At 41.5% G+C, this 14,639-nt stretch overlaps 1 protein-coding gene across 1 annotated transcript; it reads right to left on the reverse strand.

Annotated features, from left to right (window-relative positions):
* Positions 1–12,329: 12,329 nt before the first annotated feature.
* hoxa9b (homeobox A9b) lies at positions 12,330–14,639 on the reverse strand (the record flags this gene model as incomplete). Its single annotated transcript, XM_080738051.1, has 3 exons — positions 13,892–14,639; positions 12,756–12,882; positions 12,330–12,435 (listed from the first exon to the last, which is right to left on the reverse strand). Exons 1-3 carry the CDS (start codon positions 14,454–14,456, stop codon positions 12,330–12,332), a joined length of 798 nt encoding a protein of 265 aa, XP_080594177.1. The 5' UTR covers positions 14,457–14,639.

Raw genomic sequence — 14,639 nt, forward strand, 5'->3', positions numbered from 1 at the left:
TTTGTTTGTTTCAGCCAAACCTATCATGCTCTGTTTCCATATAACTTTAAAACACATCCTCAACTAAATATGTAATTCGGAACACCCTGTCAGTCTTTTCCTTAAAGTTAATGTAGCTATTAAAAAATAAAAGCTCCCTTGTCTAATATTTTTGCTAACACACAACAGAACGAGCAGCACATATGCTTCGAGATTTATTCCAGAAAGCAATTGACATTCAAGGTGACAATGTTTTTAGCATCAGGCCAATAGCTGATAATTGACTGCAGGATGCATGCCATTAATCTATTTACCACTGCACACACTTTTTGTTTTTACGTGCACAGTCTTCTGCACAGCGCCACGACTCCAGTTAAGCACTTAAACAGGGGGTCCGGGACCCCTAGGGGGTCCTCAGAGTTACTACAGGGGGTCCTCCAAATCTTTGTGTGATAGAAACTCCCCTTTTTATATTAACCACTTGAACCCTTCCATATTCTGATAACTTTAGCCAAAAATAGCAGATCTCACTCACAACGCCTCGCAGCGCGAGGCGTTGTGAGCTTGTAGATCGGCTATTTTAGGCAAAGAGGTTTGGTGTAGGGAAAAAGAGCAGACTAAGTACAGAGTGAAAGGTGAAGTTTATTGACAGTTCATGTGGTTAAATATATGAAAACACACATTAACATGAATCCAAAATACATTGATTATTGTGCTGTCAAACAATGAAACTATATGGAATCCCTGAAAACGTTGAAGAACCCTGCCTATACCTTTGTTGACCAGGGTCCCCCAGGGGCCTATCCTTGGCATTCTCCTTTTTTCCCTCTACACCAATTTTTTTATTTAGCTAAAATAGCTGATCTACATCTTTACCTCCGGTATATGCACAGAACCAGGACACCAGACATACTGTAGGGTTCAAGTGGTTAAAAGGACGATAAAGTTCATTATAATCTACACTACAAACTCCAAAGTGTTCATTTAACTCTGAGGTAATTCAGGTAAATATACTCTTCAGTGTTTGACCAAATATTTTATACCCCAAATATACATTTGGTACAAGCTCACAATGAATCGATATGTTTTGTGAGCTTTATCTGCTATTTTTTCATAATGAATAAAATCTGTATGATCTTGTTTCTTTTCAGAATTGTTTTACTTTTTCTGAAAACGTATTTGAAAATAAATATGAAATAATATATATATATATTTACTTGCGACCCATAAAAATGGTTCCGCGACCCAAATACGGGCCGCTAAACAGTGTGGTGTGTGTATTGTGTACCGACAGTAAAGTTAATTGACTTTTATTGAACTCAACTGAACACTCTGCACTCTGCAGACAAACATGGTGGCCAGGTGTTCCGGGCAGGGCTTCTCGTCCAGAGTTCAACAGAGGCCCTGTTGTGTGCACGCCTGCGCGGTGCCGCGGTGGTGTCATGGTGGGTGATGTATGGGGGTCACTGCAGGCCAACGCATGCCAACAACATCCAAGGCACTTTGTGCTCGAGCAGCAAGCGTCTCTTCAAATCGGGTGGAAACCTTGTATGTCCAAAACCTTCCTCTTTTTGTTTACTCTAAAAAGTGAAAACAGACGATCTACAAGCACACAACGCCTCGCGGTGCGAGGCGTTGTGTGCTTGTCGATCTGCTGTTTTCACTAGTTTTGTGTGACGGTCTTGTATGGTGCAAGTAGGGCTTTACTTCACGAAAAAAACGTACACATTTGAAACTTGGAGATACGAGATTTCTGCCCGACAGTGACGAAGTGACACAGTTCACGGCCACTCTCAAACTAGAGGCGGAACCCCATTCAACGCACATTAGCCCACGATCATGTTTCATACACAAACTCTTCCTATGTCCAAGTCGCTTTGTTCAAAAGCGTTCCGATCTTGAGTAAATAACATTTTATTGAAACTGATTTCCGTTGACTATCCTACCTGGAATTCGAATCCCCTGGTCCGAATCCCTCCCCCACCCTCCATAAAGCACTTAAAAATCTATTTACTTTGTTGAGCGGAGTCCCCCAGGGGTCTATACTAGGCCCCCCTCCTCCCTTTTTTTCCCTCTAAACCAAAGCTCTTATAGTTGAAAATAGCCGATCGTGAGCTTGTAGATCAGATACTTCCACTGAATGCTTCCCCAGAATAGGGACACAGGGGTTCATGTTGGGTGGTTGGTGCTCCCCCCTCCATTGCCATGTGGTTGCCTGGGATTGAGTCCCTGATGTTGTCCTTTCTGTCAGTCCCCTCGCCGTCCATCTCAGCAGAGAGAGAGAGAGAGAGAGAGAGTCGGTGGATTGCCTGCCCACTCTTCTGTCAAATAAAACACCCACGTTTAAGAATTCCAGATAGCATGTTGGAGGAAATAGGATCGGGGGTGGATTGTCGAGTGTGGGCAGCTATGTGTCCTTAACCTAAACCCTATATCGTCACTGTCGGGCAGAAACATTGTATCTCCAAGTTTCAAATTTGTAATTTCTTTCGTAAAGCCCTGCTTCATCATACAAGGCCATCGCACAAAAGTAGTGAAAACAGCCGATCTACAAGCACACAGCGCCTCGCACCGCCTCGTGCTTGTAGATCATCTGTTTTCACTAGTTTAAAACATTTTAAAATGATAAATACAAAACAGTTTGGTTTTGGACATACAAGGTTTCCACCTGACAACGACGATATACTTCATTGACCGGAGTCCCTCCATGGGTCTATACTTGGGCCTCCTCCTTTTTTCCCCCTCTACACCAAATCTCTTCTTGAAAAATAGCTGACGCTTTGTGAGGCTAGTATAGATCGGCTATTTTTTGCCATGTTCGCCTGCTAGAATATGGGGAGGCATAGGGTTCATGTGCAAGAGTTAGTTACACATTCCTGCCCTGCAGGGATTGTGTCTCAACTACTGTCTCACTCTCAGCAACTTAACAACTTTTCCTTTCCATTTTTCTCTCAATTTAGTCATTATGCATGCAGTCCCCGTCACTGCCAACCCTGCATGTTACCCTCTTTGACATAAACTGATGAGCATGGAGTCACCTGCAGCTTCTTTTCACCTTATTTACGCCTGAGTTTCACCAGGAAAGTGTGTAACGTGTGTGGAAGTTCATGCTAGCTTCTCCGGTTCCCTTCCCCATTGAACTAGGCTCCACCACCGGGAATTGAACCCAGGTTTCCACAGTGGGGGGCCAAGTGTTTACCGTTAATTTCCAGTCTCATTTAACCCTACTTCGTTGTCTGGAGTCCCACAGGGGTCTATAGTCGGTCCCCTCCTCTTTTCCCTGTACACTAAAATCTCTTAGCTGAAAATATACGATCTACATAAGCTCTTAATGCGTATAGCATTGTTTTTATTTAGATTTAATAATGCGATCATCTATTCTACACAAAAGAGTATTAATGTGTAATCCCTGTCCACAATTTGCACATACAGTACCCCAGTGTATAATAATTGTATCACATTTTAATTATGCAGAATTGTGTTTACCTCCAGTTTGTGCTAATGCAATACATAGGGAAATCCTTCATGTTAGTTTGACCCTGGGTGTGTAAATATGGACCTATGGAGGACCACTAAGGGACATTTCTTACACTCTCTGAGTTAAATATGCTGAGGGTTTTGCTGTGCACTGCAGCATTCATTTAGTTTCCTTCACTTCCCTTTTGTCCCCATCAATAATGTATTGATTCCATGTGGACTTGGCAATTATAATTAGGCGAAGGTTCCCTGGTGTCTAACCAGTTAGCTTAATGACAATATAGCTGCAATGTCCCCACTTTGATTCCCACTCTGACATCTATTACCTGTATACCAGTATATCCTCGCTGTCAATGCAAAACTTGTTATTTTTTAGGAAAAAATATATATTTTATATACATTTTATATTTGATATATTATATATTCTTTTTTTAAATATTTTAACAACACAAATCTTGTAGCCTATGGGGGTCCCTGGCACAAAATATGTTCAGATAGGGGTCTGCGGCCAAGTACGTATGATTTTGGGGGTCCTTGACATGAAAAAGGTTGAGAACCAATGGTCTACATTTTCGCCCGGCGTTCATTTTGCCATTTGGAAAAACAACAAGCTTGACTGAAGAGCAGGCCCATTGGCTGTGACAAAGAAAGAAGAGAGAGGCGGGGGGAGGGGTGCATAGGAGTCTCACTGATGCTTGGGGTGACTCAAGTCCAAAAGCACAACTGTGTGCGTGCGTGCAAAGTAGGGCATTCACAAATAGTGATTTTTAGTATTCTAATTATTCGACCTCAAAGTATTCGAATAGTGAAATATTCGACAGGACTGGCCAAACTGTCAAATATTAAGTACAAGAGGCGAACATTGTGAAAATAGCCGATCCACATGCTCACAACGCCTCGCGTTGTGAGGCGTTGTGAGCATGTACAGTAGATATATATATTTATCTGCGGAACCGAGTCACATTAAATGTAATACCTACAATTCCAAGTGCTTGTCGGGGTGGGGGTCCCCAGTTCAAATATGTTTATTTTGGGGGTCACGGCCTAAAAGGTTTTGAGAACCCCTGGTATAAAGCATTAAAGAATTAATCAACCAGGGGCATTGACAACTCATTCTTATGATTTCCTATCGAGCCAAGCTTTATAAACTATACAATAAAAACATATAAATAAGCGAATATTCGACTTCGGTGAACAACGTCGAATAGTGACTTTGATATTCGAATATTTGAATATTTGAATATTCGGTGAATGCCCTAGTGCAAAGTGCACTTCAAAATGTCGAAGGGGCCCATGCAGGGCCACATAAACACATACAGGGAAGTTGTCTAAATCTTCCCTAAAACATCCGGGACAACGTTCCACACGTCCCAGGCTCCAGCAGACTCTTCTCCCTTTCTGGCTCCCAGACTGTGGAGCAAACTCCCCATTGCAGTCAGAACTGCAGATCCTCTCCCAATTTGCAGCCTTGATCTGGAGATTCAGCTCTTCAGACTCCAGCTCGACATGTAGCTCTTGAGTCTTGACCTACAGCCTTATGCAATGGTTAAATGTCATTTAGATAGCATGTAATGTAATTTAGACACATCATGCTAGGTTCATTTGTTTACCTTATAGTTTCCATAGCTTCAATGTACCAATTACTAGTATTAGTATTAGTGAGATACTTGTGTAGCCCTGACTAGCATTAACTGTTTGAACACTTTTGTTTGGCACTGCATAAGTTGTGCTTTGAGTATTGCTATTTGTGTTGTGATGTGACACTTATGAGTGTTGACTGTTTTTGACACTATGTATATATTCTTCTTTTTATTGTGCCTTGCTCTTTTTTTACTAACACAACAGTACTTTTTATCTATCTATCCATCTATTAATATTTGTGATATTATTTGTTTTTTAGACTGATGTGTTCTTGGTTTACCAATCCTAGATTACTACACTGTCTCTAATCTATGCATTGTGTTTGCCTTGCTTACTGTATAAGCCGCTCCGGATAAAGCGTGTCTGCTAAATTATAAAGTAAACATGTTTGCTATATGTGAATCAGTGCAGATAACACACAGTAGACTCACATATCAAGGGCATTCGTCCATTAAACACTTGAACCCTAGCGTTCCTCCTATATATTCTGGGATGAATATTAGGAAAACGTAGCAGATCTTCAGCAAACAATGAAGGGATTTTATGCAGAGTTAAAAAGGAGGATCATAGTATAGACTAGTGTTTCTCAAATGGGGGTACGTGTACCCTTAGGGGTACGCAGAGATACTGCAGGGGGTACTCAAGAAAGTTCCCTAAAAAAAAGACAATATTATTCATAGTTAAATAATTAAAAACATGGAATTAGGAGGGGGAAACATTTTACTGTTATGTTTAATGAAGACACATGGAGAAATTGGTGTGAGCCTTATAGCTGCTACCCCAAAGTACATAGTACCAGGCACCTGGGTTGTGCTTGAAAGTTTTATAGTTATTGACACGAAAACTGGACTGAAATGTTTTTCCCAAAATAAATCTGCTCAATGCTTAGGAGGCACCGTTTGAAACTCTTTCACTCCATTTATTTATATTCTTGAAATGGGTGGTTTATCATAGCATCATATAGGCCTACCACTATTTATGTTTTTTAAAGGGGGTACTTTGATTCAGAAATCAGGGAAAGGGGGTACTCAAGCCAAAAAAGATTGAGAAACACTGACCTTGCCCTGGGGGACCCCGATAAACAAAGTATGTAGGCTGTAACTGTAAGTGGTTAAATGAGGAACACAGCATCGTTCAAATATGATACCGTACCTGTGTGATACCGTTAGAATGATTAACACACAACACAAGGAAATATTATGTTACACCAGAGAGACATATGAGACTGAATGGGTACCACACCACCACTCTCACTGTTTTGTGTGCGTGCGTGCATGCGAGTGCGCGTCTGTCTGTACATGCATGCACACACCTGCATGTGTGTGAATGTGACTATTGTATGCACGTGTGTGTGTGTGTGTGTGTGTGTGTGTGTGTGTGTGTGTGTGTGTGTGTGTGTGTGTGTGTGTGTGTGTGTGTGTGTGTGTGTGTGTGTGTGTGTGTGTGTGTGTGTGTGTGTGTGTGTGTGTGTGTGGGGTGGGGGGGGGGGGGGTGTGGGTGTGTGTGTGGGTGGTGCATGCAGGTTTAGCAGTCTCAAAGTCGTCAAAGTAGAATCCAGGAATTAACAAGGGGTTTCATTTCACAAAAGACTAAAGCTTTTAATTCACTATTACCTTTGGACAGACACGGTAACAGTTTAACTCTCCTGATACACTACTCCAAGCTTTTCTCAGCTCCGGCTGTAAAGAGTAAGAACCCCTGACTAAACAGAATCCCTCTTTAATTAAGTAAAGGTCTTTAAAGGCTAATTTACTGTATAAATGGCCATAAAAGACACACAGAATATGTAGGAGTGATAGAAATTTTATGATGAAAAGGCAAGATTATCAGGGCACATAATTTTTGATAGCACCACAACACCAGTGCCCAATGTCATTATAAAGGTACACCATTAATATTTAATGTTTTTACACCTTATAGGACACTGCCTCAACTTATACTCCATTCTATGTCATCTATTGTTTAAGGATCAATGTGTTCATTATTCTCCGCTGACTAGATTACACGCTCATCTTGCACTGTCTTTGAACCACTAGAGTGCTTTTATAGCTTTTGTTGCAATGTTGTTTAATACAGGTAATAACATACACCTGCCATTATACTGTACTGTTTAGTTGGCACCTGCAGCACCCACTGCCCCTCTGCTGTTTTTGCATTAGTATGCATTTTGCACTAACTGATTATGGTACACGTTTTATGTGCACCGGATAATTCAGTTTTTTAATTTTTTTTCTCTCGCATTCTTAAGTCAATAATTTGATGACCAGGCAGCAGTGGTTTCCTATGGAGACACAAAGAGCCATACATTGTTTCCTATGGAGACACAAAGAGCCATACATTGTTCCCTATGGAGACACAAAGAGCCATGCGTTGTTCCCTATGGAGACACAAAGAGCCATGCATTGTTGAGCGGTACCGTCTCCTTAGCGTGACCGTGTGTGTATGCAGTGGTGTTATATGGATTTTAGAAGTGGTGCCCCTCTAAATTCATGACGTGATGATTAATGTGCGTGTATGTGAGGCGTGCGTGCGTGCAGCTAAATAAGTCTGGGCTCGCCGAGCCCAACCGAGCCCACGGCATCTCACCCCTGTGTGTATGCATCTATGAGTGTCTCTAGCCTGACCCTGGCCTGCAATACTGCCGCAATTTTGACCAGAGAGGTGCTGTTGAGCAGCCCTGAAATGTACATGTATGCACGTATGCACACATGCACACACCCACACAGTCTTGAAATTATTGGACACCACCGCTCGGTTCACATTGGTGTGATTTTTCCCTATGTGAGTTTCCCAAAGAGTCTCCCCAAATTATTGGCTTAGGAATGCGACAAAAACAAAACAATATCCATGAATTCAAGTCTCCATGGGGTGAATAATCGATAGAAAAAAGTCATTTTGAGGGTGAACGATCCCTTTAACGGACCACCACATGATTGTTATCCCTGGGATCTACACTGTAAACAATCCTGAGTGTTAATTTAACTCTTGGAGTGCAGAGACTCCAGAGAGTACCCTTATGGGCCCATTACCGGGAGGTTCCATTTGTACACACTCAGACCTGTAGGCGTCCATTTGGTTCATAATTAACTGTCAATAATATTGCCCCTGGAAACCCATCAAGGTCCCCTGGGTGTCCCTGAACCCCAGTTTGAGAACCACTGGTATTAGAGAGTCTACTTGTGTGTCTATGCTATTCCATTCCATCATGCTGTCATGATAATACTAATAGCATGGTGGTTCTCAACCTTTTCAGGCCTCGACCCCCCAAATAATCATATTTTAACTGGGGACCCCCCACCCCACCCTGACAAGCACTAAGAGTTGAGGAATTACATTTTGTATAACACAGTCTTATTGTGAAAATAGCAGATCTACATGCTCACAACGCCAGCTATTTTCACAGTTTCTGCCTCTGATATTTCACAATTCGGCCAATGTTTACTTTGTCATTTTAGAGGTTAAAAATCTTTAAATTGTCACTTTAGAAATGTGCAGATACCCTCTATACTTAAACTTTATGTTGGTTTGTTTACTGTTGAGTGAGACCTGCTCTAGCAGGTGTTGGCAGACACACGGTCAGTTTATTTTCGTCACAGACTTGTGTGTCTCATATTTTCATTATTCTGTTTGCAGGCTACTATTGTGTGCAGTGTGCTGCAATTCTATATACCCACGGGGTACAACAATAAAGTATAGTCTCTATCGCCTAAATCTCCATCCTAGAAAATAATTTACGCTGGCCCTGGTCACGTGGTAATAAAGGTCCTAATAAAATCTAATCTAATGAAATAGATACCATTGATCTGAGCATAATCATAAATAAATGACCCTGTCGAGTGAGTGAAAAAGAGCCCTGCGGGCCCCAGCACATTAAGTCACGTTGTTCCTCAGATTAGACACTGCCGCCCCCTGGTGGTTGAAGGACGGAAGCAACACACACACCAAGAGGCCTATGAGCTATGACCTCTATGCATATTATGATCAACATTAAAGGAGTAGTTCACCCCCAAAATGGCCTTTCTTTCTATTGATTATGGAGACTTGAGTTCAAAAATAGTTTTTGTTTTTGTCGCATTCCTAAGACAATAATTTGATTACAATGAATTTACATTACATGTACATTTACTATAATCACATTTTTGTAATGCGACAAATACAAAAACATATTATTGAACTCAAGTCTCCATTTGCTTGAGTAATCAATAGAAAAAAAGTCATTTTGGGGGTGAAGTTCAGTTTACTTGTGTTATAGTATGGAATTCATTATTGTATGTTTTATGTGTGTGCTGCTATGTGTCTAAATAGTTACAGGCCAATTTACACAAAGAAATAGAATAGACCCTAATGTTTGTTAGGGTTGTAACACGAGATTCAAAATAAATATGTTCACCTATCTCATGCGTTCACTATGGGCCTGAATAATCAGCAAATGCAAATAGCCTAGGCTTCAAAAAGCTAAGCCAATAACGTGTGTGGCCAGTAGATGTAAACAGAAGCAGTACCAGTGCGGTGCATGTCATGTCAAAGTGTAGGCCTGGCTGTGCATGCTATCAAACGTTTCATTGCGCATATTTTTTTAGGCCTAATTGTTCATTAAGAAACCTTTTGTCTCTTAATGAACTGCAGGTATAGCTTATAAACAATGTTTTCATCTGTATTTGTCCAAGTAGGCTAGTAGCCCAATAGTAGCCAATAACGTATAGGCCTACGTGAAACTGTTATGAAATAAGCAGACGTGTGTTTCTGTTGAAAGCAGCTTAGCTAATAATAATAATAATAATAATTAAAGCAATTGTAATAATAGCATACTAATATGCAATAATAATTATTGTTACCCTTATTACACAAATAATAAATATGTATGTATGTATGTATGTATGTATGTATGTATGTACAATTTAGTCCCCTTTGCTTTGTTGAGACATGCTGTCGGCTGTTAGGTGAAATGTGTGCTAGCATTTCAACCATCCTATATATTCTCTGTCCAATGACCTCCAGTCTGTCTGTCCAGGAAAGCAGCAAACGGTCCGAGCGTCTAATTGCTGGTGGACAGTTGTAAAGCAATTAAAATAGAGGGGGGAAAGCCAGACTGCATGACAGCGCTCCACTTTTATTGAGCTGCTAGGATTTAAACCTTTTAAGGCAGACCCATCTGTGTTACTGCCCCCGCACGCGCGCGCGCGCACACACACACACACACACACACACACACACACACACACACACACACACACACACACACACACACACACACACACACACACACACACACACACACACACACACACACCACTTCTCTTGATCTCCTGTGTGTGTGTGTGTGTGTGTGTGTGTGTGTGTGTGTGTGTGTGTGTGTGTGTGTGTGTGTGTGTGTGTGTGTGTGTGTGTGTGGCCATCACACATTACACCTTTTTTTGTCTTTATATATATCCTCCAGCAACTGTGTGTTGCGCGTGCGTGCGTGCATGTGTGGAATCACACCTTTCTTTAAATATATATCCTCCAGCAACGTGTGTGTGTGTGTGTGTGTGTGTGTGTGTGTGTGTGTGTGTGTGTGTGTGTGTGTGTGTGTGTGTGTGTGTGTGTGTGTGTGCGCGCGCGTGCACGCGCGTGCGTGCGTGGTTATTTGTCTTAGACCTTTACATTGACACAACATTGATCCAGCCTATATAATATTAGACACTGCAGACATCAAGGCTCTCCATCGTCAAAACTCCCGCGATGTCCTCGCACGCCTTCCCTTCCCCTTCCTCTCTATTTACACCCTATAAACAGTTAAGCTGTGATTGGGGTTTATTACAGCAGAGCAGACCTATGATGGCGACCACTTCAACTCTGCCAGGAGGACTGAAGCACTGAGGCTGCATGCATGCATGCATGGCGTCCGGGAAAAAAAAACATTTACTACTACTACTCATGTCGCGATTGGCAACTCGCAGGCCCTTAAACACAACATCTCAGAGGAGAGATTTGGTTGCACATGCACGTGTTATTTTAATTGTAGACTAATTCTCTCTCTCACCCACCCCCCTTTCCCTATAGTTTTACTATCGCGGGTGTGTTTTCTGGCATTCTGGGATCAGGATTCAGGATCATATAGCCTACATGTCAATGGAATGTCCAAATTGAATGATACAATTGTGAATGAGCAATATATATTATATCTATTTCATATGGGGTAATTAATATGAGGCCTTTACTCGTTACGTTGAATCTAATAGCAGCCTATGTATCAGGGGGCAAATTTCAACATATATCCTGTATTTACAAAATAGGTTATGTGATATAGGCCTATATATTTCATAAAGTATTAATATAAATGCAAGTGTATGTCTGAGTATTTTCTATTACAGGTAGGCCTATGACGAATAAGGCAAATCAATATACAGCTATATATAGGATTTTCAAGTAATTATCCTGTGTATTTTATTCTCAAATTATGCGTGTTCATTTTTAGATATAAATATCTATTTGCAATCAGTTCAGTAATTATAGTCCTATCTCCTATGTATAGATTATGATGATCATTAAAACATTTGTTCTCTCCCACAGTTTAGCTTTTTTTGGTGTGCAAATAATGAATATCACTTTGGAGATAAACGTTTGCTATACAAACTACTCTTTATTTCGCATAAGACTTGACAACGAGGTATTTTTAAGAGTGCACAGTGATGCCCCATATAATATTCACAAATGAGTCAAAACTTGGCATTTAAAAAAAAAAAAAAAAAAACATTGCAATTGCAAAAAAAACAATAACTTAACGTTATGCAAATAGGTAGTCAAAAACATTCAGGTAGTTAATGCATACACATAATAATCACGGACAGTTTTTAATTGGACTTCATGCAAAAAGCAAATGGCCTAGTTAACTAGGTTCTGTGCACTATAAACACAAAAACACCTAACAAACATCCTGACAGGGCATTGAATGTCCTCTCACAAATATGAACCACGGAACATCATAAAAAACGATCCAGCATTTCTTTTGTTTTTTTCTTTTTCTTTACAATAACAACACAACACCTATAGTGTAGCTGAAGCAAATTATGAATAAAACTCACATTTTTTTTCTTCGATTTTCTTCCCCTCGAAAGAAAACAGACTATAGGCCTACTAACAGCCTATATGTTATTCCATCACAGGTAGGTACAGAGAGAGGCGGCTACAACAACAACAACAACAGCATTAATTGTCTCTCCTCCGTTGCCTGGTTCCAGCCCATAATCAGGCTATCTCCTCCGGTCTTTGTTGCCCTTCTTCATCTTCATGCGGCGGTTCTGAAACCAGATTTTTACTTGCCTCTCACTCAAATTCAACTGTCTCGCGACTTCGTACCTAAAAGATAATAATAGATATTTTGTTTTAGTTTAGATTTGGCCTATAATAGCCTGTCGAAAGGGCGCCAGTGTGTAAGTGGTTAACTGATACAACATTAGTGTTTCTCAAACGTTTACATTTCAAGGGCTCCCCTTAACTCTGACAGTGTACAAATGGAACCAAATGGACCCCAAATTGACCCATTTGGTTCCATGTGTACACTGTCAGAGTTACACACTTGTATGGGTCAATTTAGACCCATCTAAAAGAGCCCTGCACAGAGTCCCTATATAGAATCCACTTTGAGAATCACTGGCCTAGATGATGCTTATATTTACCTACGGTCGCGGGGGAGGTACATGTTAAACAGAAACTCCTTTTCCAGTTCGAGTATCTGGTGCTTTGAGTACGGGCAACGTTTTTTTCTGGTCGACTTCGCGTGAAGCCAGTTCGACGATGGGTTATCTGGAAGATGGAGGATATATGGAACACCGTGAGACAATAAGACTTGTATTTGAATTATTTCTTGGCTCATAATCATAATATATGCCTATAGGTTAACTACATGAGCCCTGTAGGTTACTTCGTCAGACTGTATAGGGCCTATCAACGAAAATAGCTATCTGCTATCTGCAGGCTCCCTTGTGAGCTATAGTAGGCCTATATGTGCTATTTTGTTAAGATTTCGCCTATAATAGCATGTCTAAGGGCGCCAGGGTGAAAGTGATTAACTGATTGCCTAAATCAGTGTTTGTCAAACTTTTAAAATTGAAGGTCTCCCCTTAACTCTGACAGTGTACATATGGAACCAAATGGACCCGTTATCTGTACACTGTCAGAGTTACAGACTTGTATGGGTCAATTTAGACCCACCTAAAAGAACCCACAGAGTCCGTAGAATCCAGGATGACGCTGCTCTTTCCAAAATAATGCAGTGCCCTTTTAAAGAGCAAACTTTTTTTGATCTGTTTGCAGGAATATCTGTAAATTATAATAAATACACAAAAAAACAACAATCGTGACATCAATTGCAGAGTGATGTTTACCACACTCCCAAATAGCCTTTTGGGTATGTTTTATTTCTACTGAAAACGAGAACTGGTGTATAGGTTATCATTGCATAATAGCAAGACAATAATATAGCAAAAAAAACATCTCTACCAAATCCTGTGCAGAATAGAGTGGCTAATGGCTATTGAATGGAAAACCTCTATCGGTCTGCAGCAGAAGGGAAATTAATTCATACAAAGGTGACTGAGGCGTCCTATACTCATAGGCTAGTAGCCTAATAGTTATCTCAATTGTAGCCTGCAATTGACCTGGTAAAAAAAAGAAATGCATGCTAAACTGATCGATAATAGCCTAATAATAGGCCTATTAAGGAGGCAAGCGGTTCGAAGCCGGAGCTGCAACTCGTTCCTGCAGTATGAAGCAAAACACACAAAACGCATAAATCTGCACACACATAGCTTACTTGAATCTGTTTGCTTCTGTTGTTCGGGCGACGCGCTCTCCGCGGCCGCAGGCTTCGACGAGCCGGACGTGGTGGTGGTGGTGGTGGTGGTGTCACAGGAAATCTCCGTGAGAGACGTCCCGTTCTCAATGTCAGGCAGAAGAGGTGTGTGCGTTTCCAAAGTTGTGCAGTCACCACTCCCAACGAGAGGCTCCGATTTGATGTCATAATGCATGGCCGTGTGGGTCGGTAATCCCGTTAAGCACAGGGACGCGGAGACCGGGTCCAACGCCCAGGAGCGCGCAAACATTCCATCGGTGTCCCCGCTCGTTGTTGTGTAATGGTGGTGGATGTAGGTCGGTGTCACCGTGCTGCTCGGGGGCTGCGCCGAAATGGGACTCCAGGATCCACCAAAAATAGAAGATTTCGCCTGCAACGGGCAAGAATCTTGTTGTCCGCCATATTCAGTTAGCATCGTGTGCCCTGCCTGTTCCAACCCTGCGGCTGCGGAGTACCTCGGTGCCATGTCCTCTTGCTCGAGGGGAAGACGCGAGTCCACATAATAACTGGTTCCTAATGTCGACATGACAAACACGCTGCGAAAGACGGTGCACGCATACAATATTTAGAAAAGCTGTTTCATGATAACCCCGCCGCTTATTTTGCTGCACTGGGGAGGCAGAATACGTCCAGTTAGTTGAACCTTGCCCGAGACTGGATAGGGCGGCTGGAACACGTGATCGTGGGACAGAACAATAAATAATAAATC

The sequence above is a fragment of the Nannobrachium achirus genome (genome assembly GCF_963921795.1).
Source record: "Nannobrachium achirus genome assembly, chromosome: 2".
Classification (NCBI taxonomy): domain Eukaryota; kingdom Metazoa; phylum Chordata; class Actinopteri; order Myctophiformes; family Myctophidae; genus Nannobrachium; species Nannobrachium achirus.